The sequence below is a fragment of the Diadema antillarum genome, unplaced genomic scaffold, assembly GCF_040938485.1.
Source record: "Diadema antillarum isolate AM-2024a unplaced genomic scaffold, OU_Dant_1.0 seq00000105_RagTag, whole genome shotgun sequence".
Taxonomy (NCBI): Eukaryota; Metazoa; Echinodermata; class Echinoidea; order Diadematoida; family Diadematidae; genus Diadema; species Diadema antillarum.
The window spans coordinates 1,309,518-1,330,535 of NW_027271191.1; the positions used below are offsets into that span (position 1 = coordinate 1,309,518).

At 39.2% G+C, this 21,018-nt stretch overlaps 1 protein-coding gene across 1 annotated transcript in view; it reads right to left on the bottom strand.

Annotated features, from left to right (window-relative positions):
- Nucleotides 1-1,450: 1,450 nt before the first annotated feature.
- LOC139726945 (importin-4-like) overlaps nucleotides 1,451-21,018 on the bottom strand; it is a 103,744-nt gene continuing 84,176 nt past the window's right edge. The window contains exons 15-25 of the mRNA XM_071637933.1: nucleotides 20,866-20,989; nucleotides 19,017-19,128; nucleotides 18,509-18,630; nucleotides 18,139-18,216; nucleotides 15,367-15,527; nucleotides 10,677-10,870; nucleotides 8,955-9,140; nucleotides 8,083-8,291; nucleotides 7,702-7,834; nucleotides 4,359-4,533; nucleotides 1,451-1,747 (exon numbers count right to left, since the gene is read on the bottom strand). Coding sequence (XP_071494034.1) covers nucleotides 1,614-1,747; nucleotides 4,359-4,533; nucleotides 7,702-7,834; nucleotides 8,083-8,291; nucleotides 8,955-9,140; nucleotides 10,677-10,870; nucleotides 15,367-15,527; nucleotides 18,139-18,216; nucleotides 18,509-18,630; nucleotides 19,017-19,128; nucleotides 20,866-20,989 — 1,628 coding nt within the window. The 3' untranslated portion in view covers nucleotides 1,451-1,613. The remainder of the gene's footprint in view (nucleotides 1,748-4,358; nucleotides 4,534-7,701; nucleotides 7,835-8,082; nucleotides 8,292-8,954; nucleotides 9,141-10,676; nucleotides 10,871-15,366; nucleotides 15,528-18,138; nucleotides 18,217-18,508; nucleotides 18,631-19,016; nucleotides 19,129-20,865; nucleotides 20,990-21,018) is intronic.

The following is a 21,018-nucleotide window of genomic DNA, read 5'->3' on the forward strand; positions in this document are numbered from 1 at the left end:
TTGGTAGTTACCCTGTCCACAAAATTCATTACGGACGGACGGAAGGACGGACGGACGGAAGGACGGACGGACGGAAGGACGGACGGACGGACGGACGGACAACCCGAAAACATAATGCCTCCGGCACCACTTCGTGGCGGAGGCATAAAAATACCTTTTACACTCTATTTTTGAACACATTACGGAACTGTCTGTTCCTTTGCACCAATACCTAGTGCACAGAAAGTACATGCAATGGAAGACTGGAGGATTTATCACACACGGTGAGCAACTTACTTAGTTTTACAACAATAAATATGGTGACAATTTATTTTCCTAATGCTGACCAAGCAATCAACATATTGGGGTTTCAAACCAACAAAGCAAAATTCTCACAACCTACTTGTCTATGTATTTGTCTCACACTAAGTCTGCTCATATGCTTTGACTAGTATCCTTTACAATTCCCTTATTATTTTCCCTTTCTGTGCAGAACTGGATACATTTGTAGTTTGAATGTTGAGGCATTGTCTGTCACTGCTTCATTTCTTTGGACCAAAACATGCCCCCTCTCATATTCACAATGCTCAGAGTGTAGACAATTTAAATCAAAGACAAAACCAAAGATTCACCTATTCAATCAATCTTAATTCATTCCTTTGCTATATACATATCCGAACATTTGAAATTATATTCTGTATCTTACTGCAACTTTTCAGTTCTGTATTAATGTGCATAGAAATGCCTATGTCAAGCACTCTATTAATGTCAAGTATTATCATTTACTCTTATGGATATCATTTCAGCATTGAGCCTTTAAATAAAATGGAAACATCATATAAAACGTCAGTCCAGCAAAAAGTACTAACCAGACCAGGCAGACTTTCTCATTTTCTTTTGTAATTCAAATGTATCATCACTTTCACAAGGTAAACAGAGAATTAAGGTCCTACTGCCAGATTTTCTTTTTTTTTTCTTCAAACCAACAAAACTAGTTCAGTCAAATGACAGCATCTTTGCATTTGTTACACTGTTCTGTTCAAAGGCACCCTTAAATTCAATTCCAAATTTGAAACTTGATTGTATTGTTAACCACTCCCAAATATTCAGCTGCTCTTCATATAACATAAGACATCAAAACTGTGCACTTTTAATTGATTCTGGGCTATCTAGCAATACTGTAGTGGCTCTATGCATTTCAGTTTTGACCAAGAGTTTGTATAAGAAACGCAATAGGGTTGACATGGTGTGGGTATCATCAAATACTTCAACTGCTTCTATAAGATACTGATTAAAGAAAGGTATATTGAACAAAACAGAGAACTGAAAGTAGTAGAGTACTTCTTTAAGGAATCATGAAAAACAAGGAGAAACTATTGTGCATTTGTTAATAACTGCTACAGCATAATATAAGATGAATGACAATAACACACATGTGCACACACAAATACTTCAGTTCCTCCAGTTATTTATTAAATGTCGTAAAATGAAATGCTTTACAACATCAAAATACAATTAAAATAGGAAAAATGACACTCAAACTGAACTGAAGATGATTGAGCTCTTCCTACATTGCTACGGTTATTTTGTTGACTGCCCCACTGCATCAATGCAGTCACATTCCAGGAAACCAACTAAGAGGCCTGCATGAGGAGGTTGCTGAGCAAGTTGACAACCTCCAGGGGGAGGGCAGCAACACTAGAGCTGAATGGGTCTGGCTGAGTGGTCTTGGCCAGCTGCAGGGTCTGGATCATTGTCAGCCGCACATCTGAAGCAGAATCATGAACATAATTTCACAGAAAAAGACTGTTCAAGGGAAAAGGCTGATGAATTACAATGAGAGCACATAGGTAGTCCAGCTTTTTCTGACAACTAGCATACACACAACAGGATAGTAAAGCCTGATTTCACCAGAGTCCAGCCAGAATGACATTTTTTGAATAAACAAAATATGATTTTACATATGATTAAACGGTTTTGTTTATTTCAAATCCTTGTGTACCCATGTATGTTTCATAAACACCATGGACATTGACAAGTGTGGTCCAAGCCGAGATCGGAACATACAGTGTAGTACAGTAATGACAACTATTTTCAAGGACATGCAAATGGTACAGCTAAACGAAGAAAGGATCAATTGAACTGATCTGTCGTAACTGACTGGGTGGATGCTCGTGACTGATAGGGTACATGGCAAAAATTATGTATATCAAGACATTTGAGAAGTGCAATGGTTCTTAACTACGAGTTTACTTAGAGCATATCATGGGAGTTGATTTACATGATAATGCCGTCATGCGCTATTCAAAACTGATCAATAAAAATTACATGCTCAACAGTGAAAATGCGCAACAGTAATTTTTAGCAAATTTACAACTCTAAAAAAAATCTTTTTAAGTGTTATAAAATGTGATCTGACACATGAGCCATATATCTGACCTCCTACAATTTGATATCAAACAATAAAGAAAATATTGGAGAATAAAAGACAAGGGATGAATGTGAAAGCTGCAGACACTAATAGCGTGCTGTGATGCCCCCCGCTTATAATTGATAAGGGTTACTCTCTCACATGCAAAAAACAGCAACACAGCAGACACAAATAGTGTGCTGCGACAAATGGAGTCAAGAGAAAAATAAGAGACCTGTGGGAAACTATTCAAAAACAAGGTAAGTGCCAAATTGTGTCTAGCCCAATCGCGTACAAGGAATTAATATTTTTTATAACTCCCAGAAGTTAATTGACCTGCTTAAGACCTTTGACCTTGTGGTGACCTTCAACACCCCAAGGGACATTTACCATCCAAGTTTGGTCACAAACGGACAAAGGGATCAAAAGTAATGAGCCATAATCGAAACGCGCCATAAAAACTTAACATTGGGCCCTAAAAACTTGTTGACCCCTTTCTGTAACCTTTGACCTTGTGATGACCTTTAAATCCCCAAGGGACATCTAACGTCCAACTTTGGTCACAAACGGACATAGGGATCAAAAGTTATGAGCCACAATCAAAACGCGCCCTAAAAACATAACAGTGGGCCCTAAAAGTTTGTCCTGTCTGTGACCTTTGACCTTGTGACGACCTTCACCTTCCCAAGGGACATCTTCCATCCAAGTTTGGTTACAAACGGACAAAGGGATCAAAAGTTATGAGCCATAAACGAAATGGGCCCTAAAAACTTAACATTGGGCCCTAAAAGTTCGTTGACCCCTGTCTGTGACCTTTGACCTTGTGGTTACCTTCAACTTCCCAAGAGACATCTACCATCACCCAAGTTTGATTGCCATTGTAGCAACATGTGCTGAGTTACGTGTGATAAGAGAGTCTTGCACGTAAACTTTAACGTATGACCTCAAATGACCTTTGACCTTATCATGTGACCTCTTACAGCACCATAACATGAAGGTACCCCAAGTGCATCCATCACCCAAGTTTGATTGCCATTGTAGCAACATGTGTCGAGTTACGTGTGATAAGAGAGTCTTGCAAGCAAACTTTAACGTATGACCTCAAATGACCTTGACCTTATCCTGTGACCTCCAACGGCACCATAACATGAAGGTACCCCCAGTGCATCTATGACCAAAGTTAGGTTGTAATCCAAGCAACTTATGAGAAGTTATTTGTCAAAAGAGAGTCTTGCAGGTAAACTTTAACAGAGAAAAGAGAGTCTTGCACATACTCTTTAATATATGACCTCAAATGACCTTTGACATCATCACATGACCGTCAACAACACCATAACATAGAGATACCCCTAGTGCTTCTATCACCCAAGTGTGGCTGCCATTGCTGTAATAGTTGCCAAGTTATGCATCATAAGAGAGTCTTGCAGGTAAACTTTAACATTTGTGACGGACGATGGACGACGGACGAACGACGGACGGACGATGGACGGATGCCATTTGGATCCCTTAGTCTCGCCTTCACCTCCGGTGGGCGAGACAAATATGTTGAGATTCAGGGAATGTAGCAGGCCCCTTGGGCAATCCCTTTTAATTTGGGGTATTTTGGACTAAGGCAATGCCACCATTTGTACTAACTACATTGTATAATCCCCTTCCCACTTTGATGACTGCCAAGTTTGGTCAAACTCCACCCATTAATTTCCAAGAAGAAAATGATAATGTCAAAAATTATGCAACATAGCTAATTTGGAATATCTGGGAACCACCATTTGTACAAACTATGATGCCCCCACCCCTGCAGATAATTCCTGCCAAGTCTGGTCAAAATCAAGTCAGCTGCTTCTATTATTAAAAAGCAAAAGATGAAAATGATGCACACTGCATGACAGATGACACACACTAAACAGTAGCAATAGCTCACTTGGGCCATTCCGCTCAGGCGCACTAATATAACAAAATGTGTAATTACCATCTTTCAGTTCTTGTGTAGTTAACACTTGGGCATAGATATTGACAAGTTGGGGGAGGGACTGGACAAGGGTCACTTGACCAGCTTCATAGAGTCGACCCAAGCAGGTGTAGACAGTCACATTTTCCTCCATATCCTCTCTTAGGGGGAGATACTTGAGGAGCATTGGCACCAGCTGAGAGTGAGAGAAAAAAATTATGTGTTAAGATATTTTGACATTGAATAAAAGATTTAGAAAAGACATATTTTGCATATCACCAGCAACATGAATCCTTCACGTTTCATATCATGCTACTCCAAAGTTTATGAAATGATTGATTCAAGCATCAACAATCTAATGATTTCAGAGACAGACCTATATGTATGTTGTATATCATATTTAGGGATATTTAGATGTCGGTCTTAACTGAAATTCCAGATTTATATAATTTCATATCATGTAATACATAAATCGATAGTGCCATGTATAGATTTGTAATATTTATTGTGGTCCTAGAGCAGATGAACCAATACTCTGAAAAACCCAAGACATGTTACAATGAACAAGGATAATGCCAAAAGGCGTTTTCACATCAGCCCGATAAAAATCCAAGCTCGATATATTTCTGGCGATTGCGAATTGGCGTGCTATTTCATTTCTTATTCACATCGGCCAGAAGAGAATTTGGTCGGAATCTTTTCGAGCTAATTCGACAGCTGAGCATGTGCAATCAGCATCAGTAATGTGTGCACTTTCAAAAATTTCTCACGCTTTGTGTGCAGTTTGTATCGATCGATCGGGACACACACGCTAGGCATGATGGGATGCATCGCGCTAATTTCTTGAGGCGTTTTCACATTATCAAATAGCGAGCTAGTTCACCAATTATCCCGCTATTTCAGAAATTTCCAGAGTTGGACTCAAGAAATTTTCTCGACCAGAGCAATACAATTAGCGCGCTATTTCGTGATCGGTTCCCAAGTCAGAAAATAGTGCGCTATTTCGAAACATCGGGCTGATGTGAAAACGTCTAATGAGACTCACAAAATCCAGTAATGTAGTTTCATTACAATAGCACTTGCTCAATAACTACACCTCTGTAAAATTTATGCATGCTTTCTTTTGTTCTGCTTCCTTGAGCAACCAGTCATGCACTCTTATATGAAGCTGTATGTCATTATCCTTGCTCATTGTGATTTGCAATGAATTTTGAGAATATTCTTATTCCTCATCCCAATCACCATAGCCATGTTCAGACGTATTTCTAGTCGGAGTAAAATTTTATGGGCGCAGCAAATTAAAATCAAAATTTATACTTATCTTACCACGACCCTATGTCAACACGACGGTCATGGGAAGAAACTCCGACCAATTTACCATAGCCTTTGCGGGGATCACCGTGGAGGGTCGGTGTAACTTCCGGAAGTGGTAGCGCCGCGCACATCGAACATACTATTTTTTTTTAATCAGTGGCATTTGTCTTCTCCATTCTTGTTGATGAAATTTCTAAGCGCTAGCTTCTTCGTCGCCATCGACTAGGTTAGAATTGCACTACACATGCACGCGTACTTGCAAAATGTCAACATGAAGCCCGGAAGTTTTACCTAGGTCGTAAGGCATGTAAGTTCAGAGATACTCCAAGGGCTTGTCCGCACGGGCAATTTACTCCAATGGGCTAGTCGTGGTCAGCGCGATACTCGTAAGAAAACTCAGGAGTATCTTGGTCGGAGGAAGAGGTTGTGGTAAGTTCCTCCGACTGGAGGAAGTTACCCTGACCTTGTTCAGACAGACACTACTCCGACCTTTCCTCCGAAGTTACTCCGACTAAGCTTCCTCCGACCCTTCCTACGAAGATACTCCGACCAAAACTGCCCTCGTCTGAACATAGCTTTTGTTCATTGTGATTTGCAATGAATTTTGAGAACATTTTTATTCCTCATCCCGATCACTGAAAATTCCAATACTCTGTACCCAGTACAACCAATTTATAGATGTTCAAATGTAAAAGTTTGAGAATCATCCAGAAATCTCCTTTAAGCATTTAAACACATTATGGAAATCATATGTAAGACAATGCTAACAAGAAATTTTAAACTTATAGGAGCAATCTATGACTTTTTGCTGAATGGTCTTTTCTTTCAGTGTGTCACAACTTCACACATTTCTTTTTCTTGAAATGGTTGACTGTGAGAAGAGTACCAGAAGGAACCTGAGAAAATGAACAGTGGTTTGATTTGTGAGCAAAAGCATCAAGAAGTCTGAAAGAGAATTTACTTTAATACAAAGATGACTGCTCCGGGAAATGCGACAACAATCTTATTTTCATTGTCATGGAACACTGATATAAGAGGAGAGCATTTCAGCAATCAGCAGCGGCTTTAGAACTCAAGGAAACTGAAGATGCATTCAAATGAAAGTTTTTTAGTCTCTGTGACGTTTAATAGTAACAGTAATGGAATGATTTCATACATGCTGCTCTGATGCTTGTGGCCAAAAGCTAGAGATGAGATGGGCTTGCAGGACAGTAATCCCAATTCAAGATGGTTCCCACTCGAAGCAAACCTCATACAAAATTGGACTCATTCTCACAGAAAACAACTCACAACTAATCAAAATGCATTCAATCTATGAAGCATATACCAGTACCTCAACCGCGCAATATAATCATTCTTAATCTCATATCAGCAAATGTTGTTTATCTTATAGAAAAATTTAAAGTATCTTCAGCATTTATAGACACTACAGGATATTTGAGGAGTGCTTTAAAGGCGCATAGTCCCAGTGGGTTAGAGGGCGCTGTTGGACGATACTGCCGATCACCGTTAGCATGATATGAAGATTGTCGAAGTTGAGCTGTGATCGAGAATAAAGCGCGTAGGTGTTGCTAGGTAACATCGCCTTCCTTGTCTTCTCTGCACGTCACGCAGTCTATAGTGATGCCAGGAAGCGTGCTTATGTGCTTCTTAGTATGACATCACAAAAGAAGTTTGCTAAAGCTGCCATCCCCCTCAGCCGAATCATGAGCCGAACTGTGATCGGACCACTCACTACAGTGGATCGGACTTCTTCTGACCGGGGAAATGGGCCAAAGCATAAGTGCTAAAGAGGAGTCGAAAGCGTAGGTCTCTGTAGGAAACTTGCGCCATGTGCCCGCGTATGCATTTGACTAAACCACCGGGACCATGTGCCTTTAAATGTCTTACTGATAAATGACTGTGTAACTTTACCTAAAATCTGACAAATTGCACTTTTACACAAAAAGTTACATCAAGATGAAAATGAGGTTTAAGGAGATGACTTGAACACAAGGGCCACTTCCTACTATGTAAGGCTTTGCTGGGTTTGGGACTTCTAACAACTTACCTGACTGACAGGAACTAGGGTGTGGTTGGTTGTGATGAGACGGCAGACACTGGCACAGACATTATCAATGACCCGACCATTGGATTCTCTCCCCATCACACCTGACAGGACCTGTAGCAAGCTGGGGTAGTGTCTGACTCACAAAACATTATTTAAGGAACTTAATTCATTCTTTATCAACACAGAATTAACTCATCCTGGCATAGCAGATCGTCAACTACAAAAGATATACACTAACACAAAACCACAATAATGCCTACAACTTGTCAGGAATGTGCATATATACTAGGGGTGGAGAAAAACACTAGGAAAAACTCGGGTCCATTGACACAATCAAAGAATGAAGATGGTGCTTGGTTGTAAGAGAGAAAAAGAGGATACTGATAGAGAGCATCTTTGCCATGCTCAGCTAGGACACCAAGCCCAAAGACAGCATTGCTCCTCACTTCCTCATCTTCATCCTGAGTCAGGTGAGTGAAAATCTTCAGGAAAGGGTCCACAAAGGGGGCAACGCTTCCTTTCAAGGCACACACGCTCTCTGCCAGAACACCACATGCAAATGACTTGTCAGAAGCAGGACAGCTCTTTTTCTATAATACACAAAAGATAAAACATTTTGAATCTAAAACACATAATTCACAGGAGTATGGTCAACATTTACTTTATATTGAACTTACATATCCCTCCAATCAAAATGGTAAACTTGTTAAAATAAAAACATTTACATATTGCAGCGCAAATGAAAAGTGCACTGCAGTGGATGTGATTTACACAATAGTCTTAGTTTGATACAACAAGCAGTTTACACATGCCACTGATTAAAAACACACTGATCACTTGCTTATCTATGACATGATATGAACTGTGAGTAAAATACCGATGTCCTGTCATCACAATATCGCATATTTTTTTCCATTGGCATTTTCAACACATAAAAATGTTATGTTTGGATACATGGCAATATGTAGACCAATCACTGAAAAGGATTTCAGATATGAAGGATATAAAATAAGTATTTTCTGTTTATAACAGTAGGTGTTGTAAATCAGAATAACATCCATTAGCTTTAGAGATGTGTGGCAATATATCCTGGATATACTTTGAGTGGAATCATGAAGTTAAAATGTTTTCCAACAAAAATGAAATAAGTGATGTACTGTGAAGAGGAAGTGAGAATTATTACTAATGCCATGGTAACATGATCAAAACACTGCGACAATCAAACATGTAATAAAACTACAGGGAATTCTTACCGTTTTTGCTAGCAAAAATGGAAGCATCTCAGTAACCATAGAGACAGCAACATCTTGTTTCCCATGTAGTGCCTTGATGACTGATGGAATGACATCTCCTGCATATTCCATTAGAATGGCATCAGACTCTGCCTGTTCACTGTCATCCTCCTCCTCCTCTTCCTCATCCTCATCCTGACATGCAGTCTTCAGAAGAAAATGGTGTCAATGTGTAACAAATTTACCAGCACTCCTGTAATTATGGCTTTGACACCAGTTTGATTTAACTCAACATCTATAATTCCTAAATAATGTATCATTAGCCCCAGTAACAACGGCAAAACTTCTCAAAGTTTACCTTCTACCTTTGTGAAGTTTGCTCGTCCGTTCATACTGGCAGCCAAGCTTCTCAATTTTTCATTTCTCACAGCTAGGGTGACTTGTGTACATGCCCAACAAAGAAGACAGCGTGCACCATCTGACAGCTATTATGAATGTGATGAAACAATGTACACACCCCAATGAGTGGATTCTTTGGAGGCACCTACAACAAACAGGTGGTGGACTTTCCATGTGACAAATTTCACAGTTTCAGTTGCAAATGTTCAGACTGCACAAACTTCGAGAAGATTTGCGGGGATTCAGGAAATTTCCCCATTAAATTGAGTGGATGGTTTCATGAGAAGTTTTGCAAGAAGTTTTAAGGAAGTTTGTGGTCAAACTAGCAAAATTCATAGAACTTAAATTTTGTGACATTTTGCCAGTGTGATTGCAGCTATTGCCCTTCAGCCACCAGGCAGTAGCACATCAAACATGGATTCAAATTAGAACACTGAAACATCCCCCCCCCCCCATCTTCACTTTGGCCAAGGATTACCAAAACTCTAAAGTCAGGGGAACTAAAATGAAGGCCTATGAAGCAATGTTCACAGTATGAATGCAATAAACTAACATATTTTGCACAAAAGAAAAAGGAGTTGGCATTCAAGCACTGTCAGGGTAATCACAAACATACTCAGACTTTGCAATTAAAAAATATGACCCCCTCCCCCCCAAAAAAAAAAAAAAGAAAAGAAAAGAGTATCATACAATCATATGCAGTGGTTTCATCTGAACCTACAAAATGTACATGTAGTATGGCATTTTTTTCACTAAAACAACCTATCAGACATTCACAAATGATAAACTGTAACATTTTCCTATTCTTCTTCTTCCTGTTTTGACAAATGGATTGAAAATTCACTCAGAGAAACTATAGATGGATTTCTTCCCACATATCTGGTATACACAATCATATACTCTTTGCAATTTTCCTCTTTTTGTCAGAAGATATAAAATATATATACTGGTATCACACCCATAATCTCCTCAAACATTGGAGAGGCATTCCATGCCACTATAATACCACAGGTTTGATTTGAGAAGCCACAATCATTATGTCAAGAAAACAAACAAATAGAGTAAATGGCTCAGATTGGTACATGTAATTACACTCAATCAGTGATACATATAGGCACCATAGATTGGCTAAGTGCCGCTGTGTATTTTATGAAGTGAAGACAAATACAATACTATCGCAGTATCCATAAGATTTTGCACAAGAACAAACTTCAAACATGATAATAAGACATAAATAAGGCATGTAAATCTTACACAGAAGCTATCATTGTGGTAATGAAATACAACTAAATCCTTCTGTCACCCACCTACAATGACACCCATGAAGTGTAAATATTGAATTACCTTGTGCTGGAGAACATTCTTGATAGACCCTGTAATTGCTGTGAGGAACTCTGGGTTCTTGACCACAAATGGACCAATGGCATCTAGCAGGTCTTTCAAAACCTCCAGCGTTGTAATGACAACCCGACGCTCACTGTCTGAATCTATGTTCTCCACAAAGTGGGGGACAACTTGATCTAGCATCTCTGTCAAGGCTGTCAAAGTAAGAAGACAATCACTTGTGTGCTCTTCCTTTGTTTATCTAATACCACACCACAAATAAAACAATTTCATTCAGAAGATACTTCTGAAAATATTAATTTCACTGTTTCCATTACAATAATACATTAAATAATTGTGCAGGGTGAGAGAGAACTCATGGCAGTCTTGGCTTCTGTAAGCAGGAGATGCTGAGAAATAGTCTGAGTAAATTTAAAGCAAAAGGTAAATACTCGTGCAAACTATTTGCTCCCATTTTGATACCATACGCTATTAAATTGAACCCATTTCCATGTACTATCTTGTTGCCCATTATAAACATGAAAATGTATTCCATGTTTGTGTTGAAATCATTAAAGCATACAAATACCCTGGAAATCAAATTTGTGTACAGCTAGAGTACACATAAAACAGCCATAATTCACCTGTGATAGCCCCTGAAAATATAAATATTTTGAGAAATCAGATCATATCTCTGTAACAGATTGGCACTTGTGCTCAGCGCGTTCTGCTCTATTAGCTCCAGTACAGATGTTTGCCCATTCCAGCTATACGTACGTTTTTACGAATAATATTGAGATTCCATGTTGGTCTATTAGCTGATCGCAGGCACGCATTGCATATCACTATCGTTCCAGACGTATTTGGAAAAAAGCATTGACAGCCTCATAGCCAGATCAATCCAATTGAAAGAATCAGGTGATCAACGAGCCCATTTCAAGTCCATTTTGTTGTTGTATACTCTTTGAAATTCATATCCACCCCCCCCCCCCTCAAAAAAAAAAAAAAACACAAGAAAACCTAAAAATGTCGCTATGGCGACTGGTACATGTGTATGCCTCTGCCTTATGCATGGTTCTCGTAATATTCCAAGTCTATACTACAATGTCTTGACAATGTGTCATGAGTTTCACATAAATGGCAAAATATTGAAATGACAGGTTTGTCACAAATGAGTTGAATGTTCATTTTCCTTGAACTAGGTTTAATTGGATGTATGGCTATACTGCCTAAGAAGAGCTCAGGTATATTGGGATTTGAGGATTTTTACTTCACTTTTGACTCTTTTGTTTTTTACAAGCCTAGGCATTTATTAACTTTCACGGTATGGAGAAAAAGTATGATTTTACTATCAAATGGTAAAATTGTTGCATTCTAACTTGGCCTTTGACCCTCGACCTTCGATCCTATGACCCTAAAATTCCCAACAGAATCACTGTCAGGTAGAACATGCATCTGTATAGATATGTACTAAGTTTCATGATGATACCTTGAGTAACTTTCGAGATATGGATGAAGAAATGAAATTTAGCACTTTCACTTGACCTTTGACCTTTGGTCAAGAAACTTCCCAGAGAATCTCTATTGGGTTATACTGTACATGTATATATCAAGTTTCAACACAAATCCGGCAAGTATTGCATTTAAATACAATTGTATGAGGGAAAGAGTGAAATTATGAGGAGTTGACCTTACCTTTGACCAATGACCTTTGACCCATGACCCCCACATTCCCTAGATAATCACTGCTAGTCAGTACATGCATATGGACTATGTTCCATGAAGATAGCTTGAACCATTTCCAAGATATGGAGAAAAAAAAGTGAAATGTTAACATTTTCACTTGACCTCTGACCTTTGACCTCATGACTCGAAACTCTCTGGAGAATCTTTATTTGGTATTACAAGTATACACCAAGTGTCAAAAAACAAGAGACCCGCGGGTCTAGCGCTCACCTGAGTATCGCAAGTTCACCTTTCACGCAGTCACTAATCTAAATTATTCACAGCTCTACCAAAATTTGACCAGGCACTCTCAAGTAGAAGATGAAAATGTACAATAAGGTCCCATTTTTTTAAAGATTCCTTAATTTGGGGGGATTGGGGCCCCCTGGGGCCCTCTGGGTGGGGCATGGTGCTCATTTTGATAAATTGTGATCCTGATCCCCTAGGGATGCTACTTGCCAAGTTTGACGAAAATCCATCATGAGGTTTTCAGGAAGAAGATGAAAATGTACAATTTAGGCCCCCATTTGGACCTTCCCAACCACCCCCCCCCCTCCCCGAGGGGCACCCCTGGATCTCCTATGAACAAACTTGAAACTACAGTCATTAATGTACTCACTCATAGTATTATCTTAGCTCTATAACTTCTGATACTAGAGAAGATTTTAAAAGATTCCTTCATTTTGGGGGTGTGGGCCCCCCGGGGGCCCCCTGGGTGGGGCATGGTGCCCATTTTAACAAATTGAGATCCTAACCCCTTAGGGATGCTACCTGCCAAGTTTGGTGAAAATGGGTCATGGGGTTCTCAAGAAGATAAAAATGTACAATTTAGGCCCCATTAGGATCCCTCCTCACCCCCCTCCCCTGGGTCCCAAGGGGGGCACCCCTGATTCTGCCATGAACAAACTTGAAACTACAGTCATTAATGTACAAACTCATAGTATTAACTTAGCTCTATCACTTATGGTTCTGGAGAAGAAGATTTTTACAGATTCCTTAATTTTGGGGGGTTTGGGCCCCCTGGGGCCCCCTGGGTGGGGCATGGTGCCCATTTTAACAAATTGGGTTCCTAACCCCCTAGGGATGCTAGCTGCCAAGTCTGGTGAAAATGGGTCATGGGATTCTTAAGAAGAAGATGAAAATGTACAATATAGGCCCCATTAGAACCCCTCCCCACCCCCCTCCCCTGGGTCCCAAGGGGGGCACCCCTGATTCTGCCATGAACAAACTTGAAACTACAGTCATCAATGTACTAACTCATAGTATTAACTTAGCTCTATCACTTCTGGTTCTAGAGAAGAAGATTTTTACAGATTCCTTAATTTTGGGGGGTTTGGGCCCCCTGGGGCCCCCTGGGTGGGGCATGGTGCCCATTTTAACAAATTGGGTTCCTAACCCCCTAGGGATGCTAGCTGCCAAGTTTGGTGAAAATGGGTCATGGGATTCTTAAGAAGAAGATGAAAATGTACAATATAGGCCCCATTAGAACCCCTCCCCACCCCCCTCCCCTGGGTCCCAAGGGGGGCACCCCTGATTCTGCCATGAACAAACTTGAAACTACAGTCATCAATGTACTAACTCATAGTATTAACTTAGCTCTATCACTTCTGGTTCTAGAGAAGAAGATTTTTACAGATTCCTTAATTTTGGGGGGTTTGGGCCCCCCTGGGGGCCCCCTGGGTGGGGCATGGTGCCCATTTTAACAAATTGAGTTCCTAACCCCCTAGGGATGCTACCTGCCAAGTTTGATGAAAATTGGTCTTGGGGTTTTCAAGAAGAAGATGAAAATGTAAAAAGTTTACGCACGACGCACGACGGACGACGGACGACGGACGACGGACGACGGACGACGGACGACGCACGACGCACGACGGACGCCGGACGAAGGGCGATCGCAATAGCTCACTTGAGCCTTTGGCTCAGGTGAGCTAAAAACCTCCAGGCATTGCATAAATATGGGGGAAATAGTGAAATTTTGAGCATTTGACCTAAACCTTTTGACCTTGAGCATGTGCACCCAAAAGTTGATAGGCACAACTTTGCCCACTCATGCATATACATACCAAGTCTCATTAGGATACCTTAAGCGGTTTTTTAGTTACGCTGTCCACAAAATTCATTACGGAAGGATGGATGGACGGACGGACGGACGGATGGAAGGACGGACAACCCGAAAACATAATGCCTCCGCCGACACTTCGTGGTGAAGGACGGACAACCCGAAAACATAATGCCTCTGGCGACACTTTGTGGCGGAGGCATTAAAAAATCAGAGAGACAAAAAAAAAAATATATAACATTTTGCGGCGGGCATGTCTAAAGTATATTCCACAATAATAAATATAGCAAACACAATACTCAGGGTACTGGTACACTTTAAAAGAGCAATGTCAAACAAATAGATCAGCACAAGTTTCAACAGAAGCCCACAGAAAAGTTACAGAATCTCAGGTTTGTGTTATTTTCCAAGACTGGTGATAATAGTCACCGTCATAAATGCAAATTAGATGTTAAGGCCTCACAATTCTTAAATTCTCCTCACCACCTTTTCTTCCCGACATGAAATCATCAAGAAAAAAATTACACCCTTCACAACTTACATCAAATCATTGTAGAGTTGTGACAATTTATCAGAGGGAGAAGGGAAGGGTAAAAGGATGGGAAAGTGATGAGAAAATGCATAGCAATTTACTGTCACTTTAGATGGTTTATCACACTATTAAGTGTCATTCTGCTCATAAAATGTAACATAAAGTTTACAAACACAATGTTTTTGTCCCATAGTAACACTGTACATTTGCAAATATTCCTAGAAACCCAAAGTAAACTTGAGGCATGCTACATTTCTAATTGCTATACTGATAGACAAAATGAAATGCTGTTTTCGTACCAAATGCCTGCAACATTTGCATACTTGTGGACACCAGGGGGTAGGGGCTAGAAGAAAAGTATTACGAGTTTAGCTGTTTTTGTAAGTACTCAATACCTTCAGCTTGTGACACTTCTGCCATGTTACCACATTGCCCAAGGGTGCAACATAGCTGCCCTGAGCACACTGTGGCTGCCTGTCTGATGCCTGGGGCTGGGTAGTCCATCAGTCGGTAGACCTCATTGTAGCACTCTTCAATGTAAGGGAGAAAAGCTGCCCTGTGGAGAACAGGATTGGCGAACAGACAAGCAAGATGACATTAGCTCTGGCTATACAAATGGAAGATGCTCCTTTCTGAAAGCCTTTCACGTCTGGCTGATTCACAGTTCAGAGTGCTTGCATGTAGTATGCTATAAAACTAGAATATTTCAAATGACAGAAGCGAGAGCTTTGCTTCACCTTATCATGTAAACTCTCCACAGCATGCAGGATTAGAATCAGGGCTTGAAAGCAACTCTGTACTTTATGGTATGATAATTTGTTGTCAAAAGAATGGTTATGAATATGATTTAATATCAACAGATATGAATAATACTGTATGATTGTACCATGAGATCAGTCAGACCACGGCATAACTTAGCAAATTTGAGTATGCTTTTGACACAGAAAATTGGGAGTTTTTCCAAAATCATACATACACTGTAGATATGACAAATTGTCTCCACAGTATACATGCAAACTGTGAGTATGAACATCCTAAGACTTGCATGGCATAGTAACACTTTGCGATAATCACAGCACTATGTGAAATAAAAATACAAACTCTAATATTTTGGTACACAAATTAGCTTGCATGATTACATACACAGTTACATACGATCCCATTGAATTTTTCTTTTGCAACTTCTGAATGCAATTGGCATCAAAATGGCATTCATCATATTTCCCATTAAATACACTCCCTCTAATCTGTCATAATGCTAATTCATCTGAAATGTCATTTTCAGTGAAACTATGCAGCACAGTCCACAAACAAATACAAACTTATTTGGGATTTCTTCATTACATGTTCCAATATGGATACAAGTTCAAAGCAGTGTCATGAAAACTGCACGAGTCAGTCCTCATTTCAAGCTCTGATAAATATATTATTCATATAAACACTGATCAGTGCTAACAAGGCTACAAAATGCTTTAGAAAAAACAGAGCTTTCTTGGGAAGGGGTGGAATTTAGTGATTCCATTACTTACATCTGACATGACATTTTTCTTGTATCAAGTCTTATTCATCATGCTGATATTGGGAACAAATTTGTCTAATTTGACCAAACTGATACCGAATCATAAAGCCTAAGTAGTTCACTAGTGGTCTGGACATGATATGCGTAAGAAATAGCAGAAACATTAAAAAAAAAAATCTGTTCATCCTTAAAGAGGGAAAAAAAAACTGCAAACAAAAACAAAGAGATAGAAAAAGGGCATATTTTATAATGTAACCATCCTTTCTTTCTTTTGTAAATCAGAAGTACAGCTCTTCCTTTGGATAAAACATATCATAAAATATCATCCAGCTTACAGTAGTGTCATCTTGTTGAACACTAAATGTAACTCTTGTAAGTAAACTCCAGGCCATTTATAACATGGCATTACATATGATTTATAGGTATGTGGCACACATAACAGAAAAAAAAAATCCATACATTTCATGAATTGACTGTTGAATGTTAAGCTGAAAAATTAAATTGCAGCATAAATTCATTCAGTTAATTCTCATGTTACATTAAGAACTTGGATATGAAAACCTGTTTAAGAACACATCAACAAGATAGTACATAATCAACACCTTTTTTTTTTTTTCATTGACTTAAAATCATACATCAGAAATATTTCTAATCTCCCTTTGGATCTGTTGAATTACATGCATTTGAATGTGATTTGTCCATACTTTTGTAACTACAGCATTTTATGAATTTCATGCTCATGATTATGTGCAATTATATAGTGATGTTTATGAATTCTAAATGTTCTTGTTATGGACTCATGATAAAACCAACAAACTAACATCCAGTTGATTATTAGTTACCATATTGATATACACTGTACAACACCCTACATCCCCCCCCCCCCTCACCGAAAAAAAAAAATCAGATAAATCTCAGATTAAGAATATCAATACTCTTTTCCACTGATTCTAAGTGTCTTTTACTTAGTGCTTTACTTGAAAAGCTACTTTTACAACATAAACTTACTCCAACAGAATATTTATCCTATGAATAGTCAATGACAGAAATTACATATGTAGTTATCAACACTTCCATTTTTAACCTTTATTGGGCTGGACTTTTTTGGCTATGCTACACTGTAGATCTGGGGGCGGATTCTGTAATTATACTATAGTTCCTCTCATTCCATGCTAATTGATGTGATATAATGTTTGCATGTGGTGAACTTCATTTTCAGCATGTGTATGACTGTAAACTGCCCTGTGGCACAAAAACTGTTGGTCTCAATTTTAAAATTTCATATCAGAAGATGCACAAGACTCTCGGTTCAAAAGTCATGAAAGGCTAAGGCACAATTTTTCTCAATTAAATGATCCTGGAAAAACCACTGGGGGCATTTCCTTCCTATCTCAGCCTTTTCTGGAGTTAGAAACAACTGCCTTTAAGGGTCTGAAGCAGTGACAACCTTTAGGGGTGCAGTTATCAGTCAGGATGCTACCTTGAGGAATGAAGGGTAGGAATGAAAACAAAGAGAGAGAGAGAGACAGAGAGAGAGAGAAAGGAGAATAAGAAAGTAGACCATCAAGTAAAAATTTAAAAGAGAGAATGGGGGCTCTGAGGGAAATATCACACAAATTCACATGGACCAAATATGAATTTTACTCACTTTGCATTGAGTGCTACTTCTGCCATTGCATTACAAGTGTCCTCCTTCTCATCCAGGTAGGAATTCTCCACATTATATCTGAAAGACAAGAGGCAGTTTATTCATTTAGTCACTCTAGCACAAGACACTGATGCAACTCACTAAAATGCATGGCTGGTGTGGATAACATCAGATGTAAACTCTGACAACTGAATTCTGTAGTAAAACTAAAAGCAGGAAATTATTTTTACCTTAAAAACTTGTGTACCACTTTAAACTTACTAAACAGCTGTCAAAGTACCAACGTGTCTTGACAGGTTTCCTCTTTTCTATAAACTCGAAAGGCAGAAAGGCAGAAAGTAACTAGCTTGATCCATCAGAGATACCTCACCCTTGTATGTCATCTTCATCTTCATCTTCGTCATCAGAGTCAGATGTATCGGACGTGTCATCATTTCCGTTGGCATCTTCAAACAGGGATTGCACTCTGCTTGCCTCCTCATCAAAATAAGGCTACAAACAAACAGACAACCAAACAAAATATACACAAAAACACAATATGTACACACATGTAAGACTTCATGCATATGAGCTACAGTTGCATGTTCACATGTCAGTCAAATATGACAAATTTACTAATCAGTGTGTCACAAACTTCATCTGTTCCAAGTTCTACCAAGCACCTCATGACTACATTAAGGAAAAGGCAATTCTCAGGTCGCATGTTAAGTAGCTTAAATGGTAAGTCTATTTCTTTTTAATTTGATGGATGAGCTTTATCTTTCTCACACAGAAATTATGAAAGATTAGATGAAAGTAATTGCAAGATCGAGTGAACAGAAAGGAGCCCTATCAGTATCATATTCTGATGCTCACTTGCCTGTAAGTTCCAGACTTACCACTACACCATCAGTGGATCGTAATGAGTCTAACATGAGCTGTGTGATGACCATGAGGTGGTTGGACATATTCTCGCCTAAAACTGATGAGATGGATGCAAAGAGGTTATACCTGCATGGCAGAAGAGAAACACAACAAATGTCCACACCTTAAACACTCCTTTCAATCCTCCAGTAGGAAACTGTAACCAAGAAAAACTAGAAATGCTGCCATGGCGACTGGTATGCCTCCACCATTATGCATGGTTCTCCCAATAGGTCTATCTAGAGTGCGTCTTGACGATGTGAGACAACAGTTTCACACAATTGGCAAGAAATCAAAATGACATACAATTGTCACATGTGTTGAGTGTTTACTTTCTTTGAACTCGGTATCATTTGGATGGATGGCTAAATTGTTCTAAGATGGCAGGTATTCTGTGATTTGAGCATTTTAACTTGACCTTTGACCCCATGAGAAAAAGTGTAATTTCAGTATTAAACTAGAAATGTCGCTATGGTGACTGGTATGCCTCCGCCATAATGCATGGTTCTCCTAATAGGTCTATAGTACAATGTCTCAACAATGTGTGATAACAGTCTCACATAATACCTATCGGCAAAATATTAAAATGACAGGTTTGTCACAATTGTGTTGAATGTTCACTTTCCTTGAACTAGGTTTAATTGGATGAATGGCTATATTGTCTAAGAGTGCGGGTATTTGGGGATTTGAGGATTTTTACTGACGTCTGACCCCTTCATAAGTTTGAGGAAGAAGTGAAATTTAGCACTTTCACTTGACCTTTGACCTTATGGCGAGGTACTTCTAAGAGAATCTCTATTGGGTAATACTTGCATACACTAAGTTTCAAGAAAAATCCTGCAGGCATTGCATAGATACAGGAGAGGAAAATAGTGAAATTTTGAGGAGTTGACCTTGACCTTTGACCCCTGACCCATGATCCTTACATAATCACTGCCAGTCAGTGCATGCATATGTCCTAAGTTCCATGAAGATACCTTGAAGCATTTGTGAGATACGGAGAAAAAAGTGAAATTTTCATATTTTCACTTGACCTTTGACCTCACGACACAAAACTCTATCTGGAGAATCTTTATTTGGTAGATCATGTATACCCTAAGTTTCAAGAAAATACCTTCATGCATTGCGTAGATATGGGGGAAATTGTGAAATTTTGTGCATTTGACACTGACCTTTTGACCTTGAGCATGTGTGCCCAAAAGTTGATAGGCACCACTTCACCTACTCATACATATATACATTTTAAGTTTCATTACGATACCTCAAACAATCTTTTAGTTACGCTGTCCACAAAATTTATTACGGACAGACGGACGGACAACCCGAAAAAATAATGCCTCCGGCGACACTTTGTGGCGGAGGCATAAAAATTTGATTACGGATTAAAGTATGGATGGATGGACAATCACAAAAAAACACAATGCCTCCAGCGACACTTCATGGCAGAGGCATTAAAAAAAGAGGGGAAAAAATCACTGCTTTTCTCAAAGCTTGTTAGTTATTCTTTTTTCTAGTCTTTCCCAGTTTCTCACAATTTCTTTCATACAACCAGATGGCAGAAATTTGAGTTTTAATGAATGGTTTTGAAGCCGTTGGAGTCTTTATATGCTTTAAAGATTAACAACAGTTCGTCTAAAAACATACATGTATAACTACTGATCAAAAAACAAAACAACAAAACAGATTGCTATTACAATGTATCAAGACATATGGGCTTACTTCAAATTGAGAGGTTACTGTATAAGCATTAGGTGATTCCACTACCACAACACCAAGAACTTTCTCAAATATCTTGCAATACATGATAACTGTAATTATCATTACGTGCATCCCCTCAGATCAGGGTCGTTGACCTCATCGATGAGCTTCAGTCCAAGTTGAATGCACTCTTCTGTGAGTGGGAGAAAGTTCTCCTTGCCAATTTGCTTCGCCAAAACACCAAGAGTATCTGGGTAAACAGTTTAAAAAATGGATCAG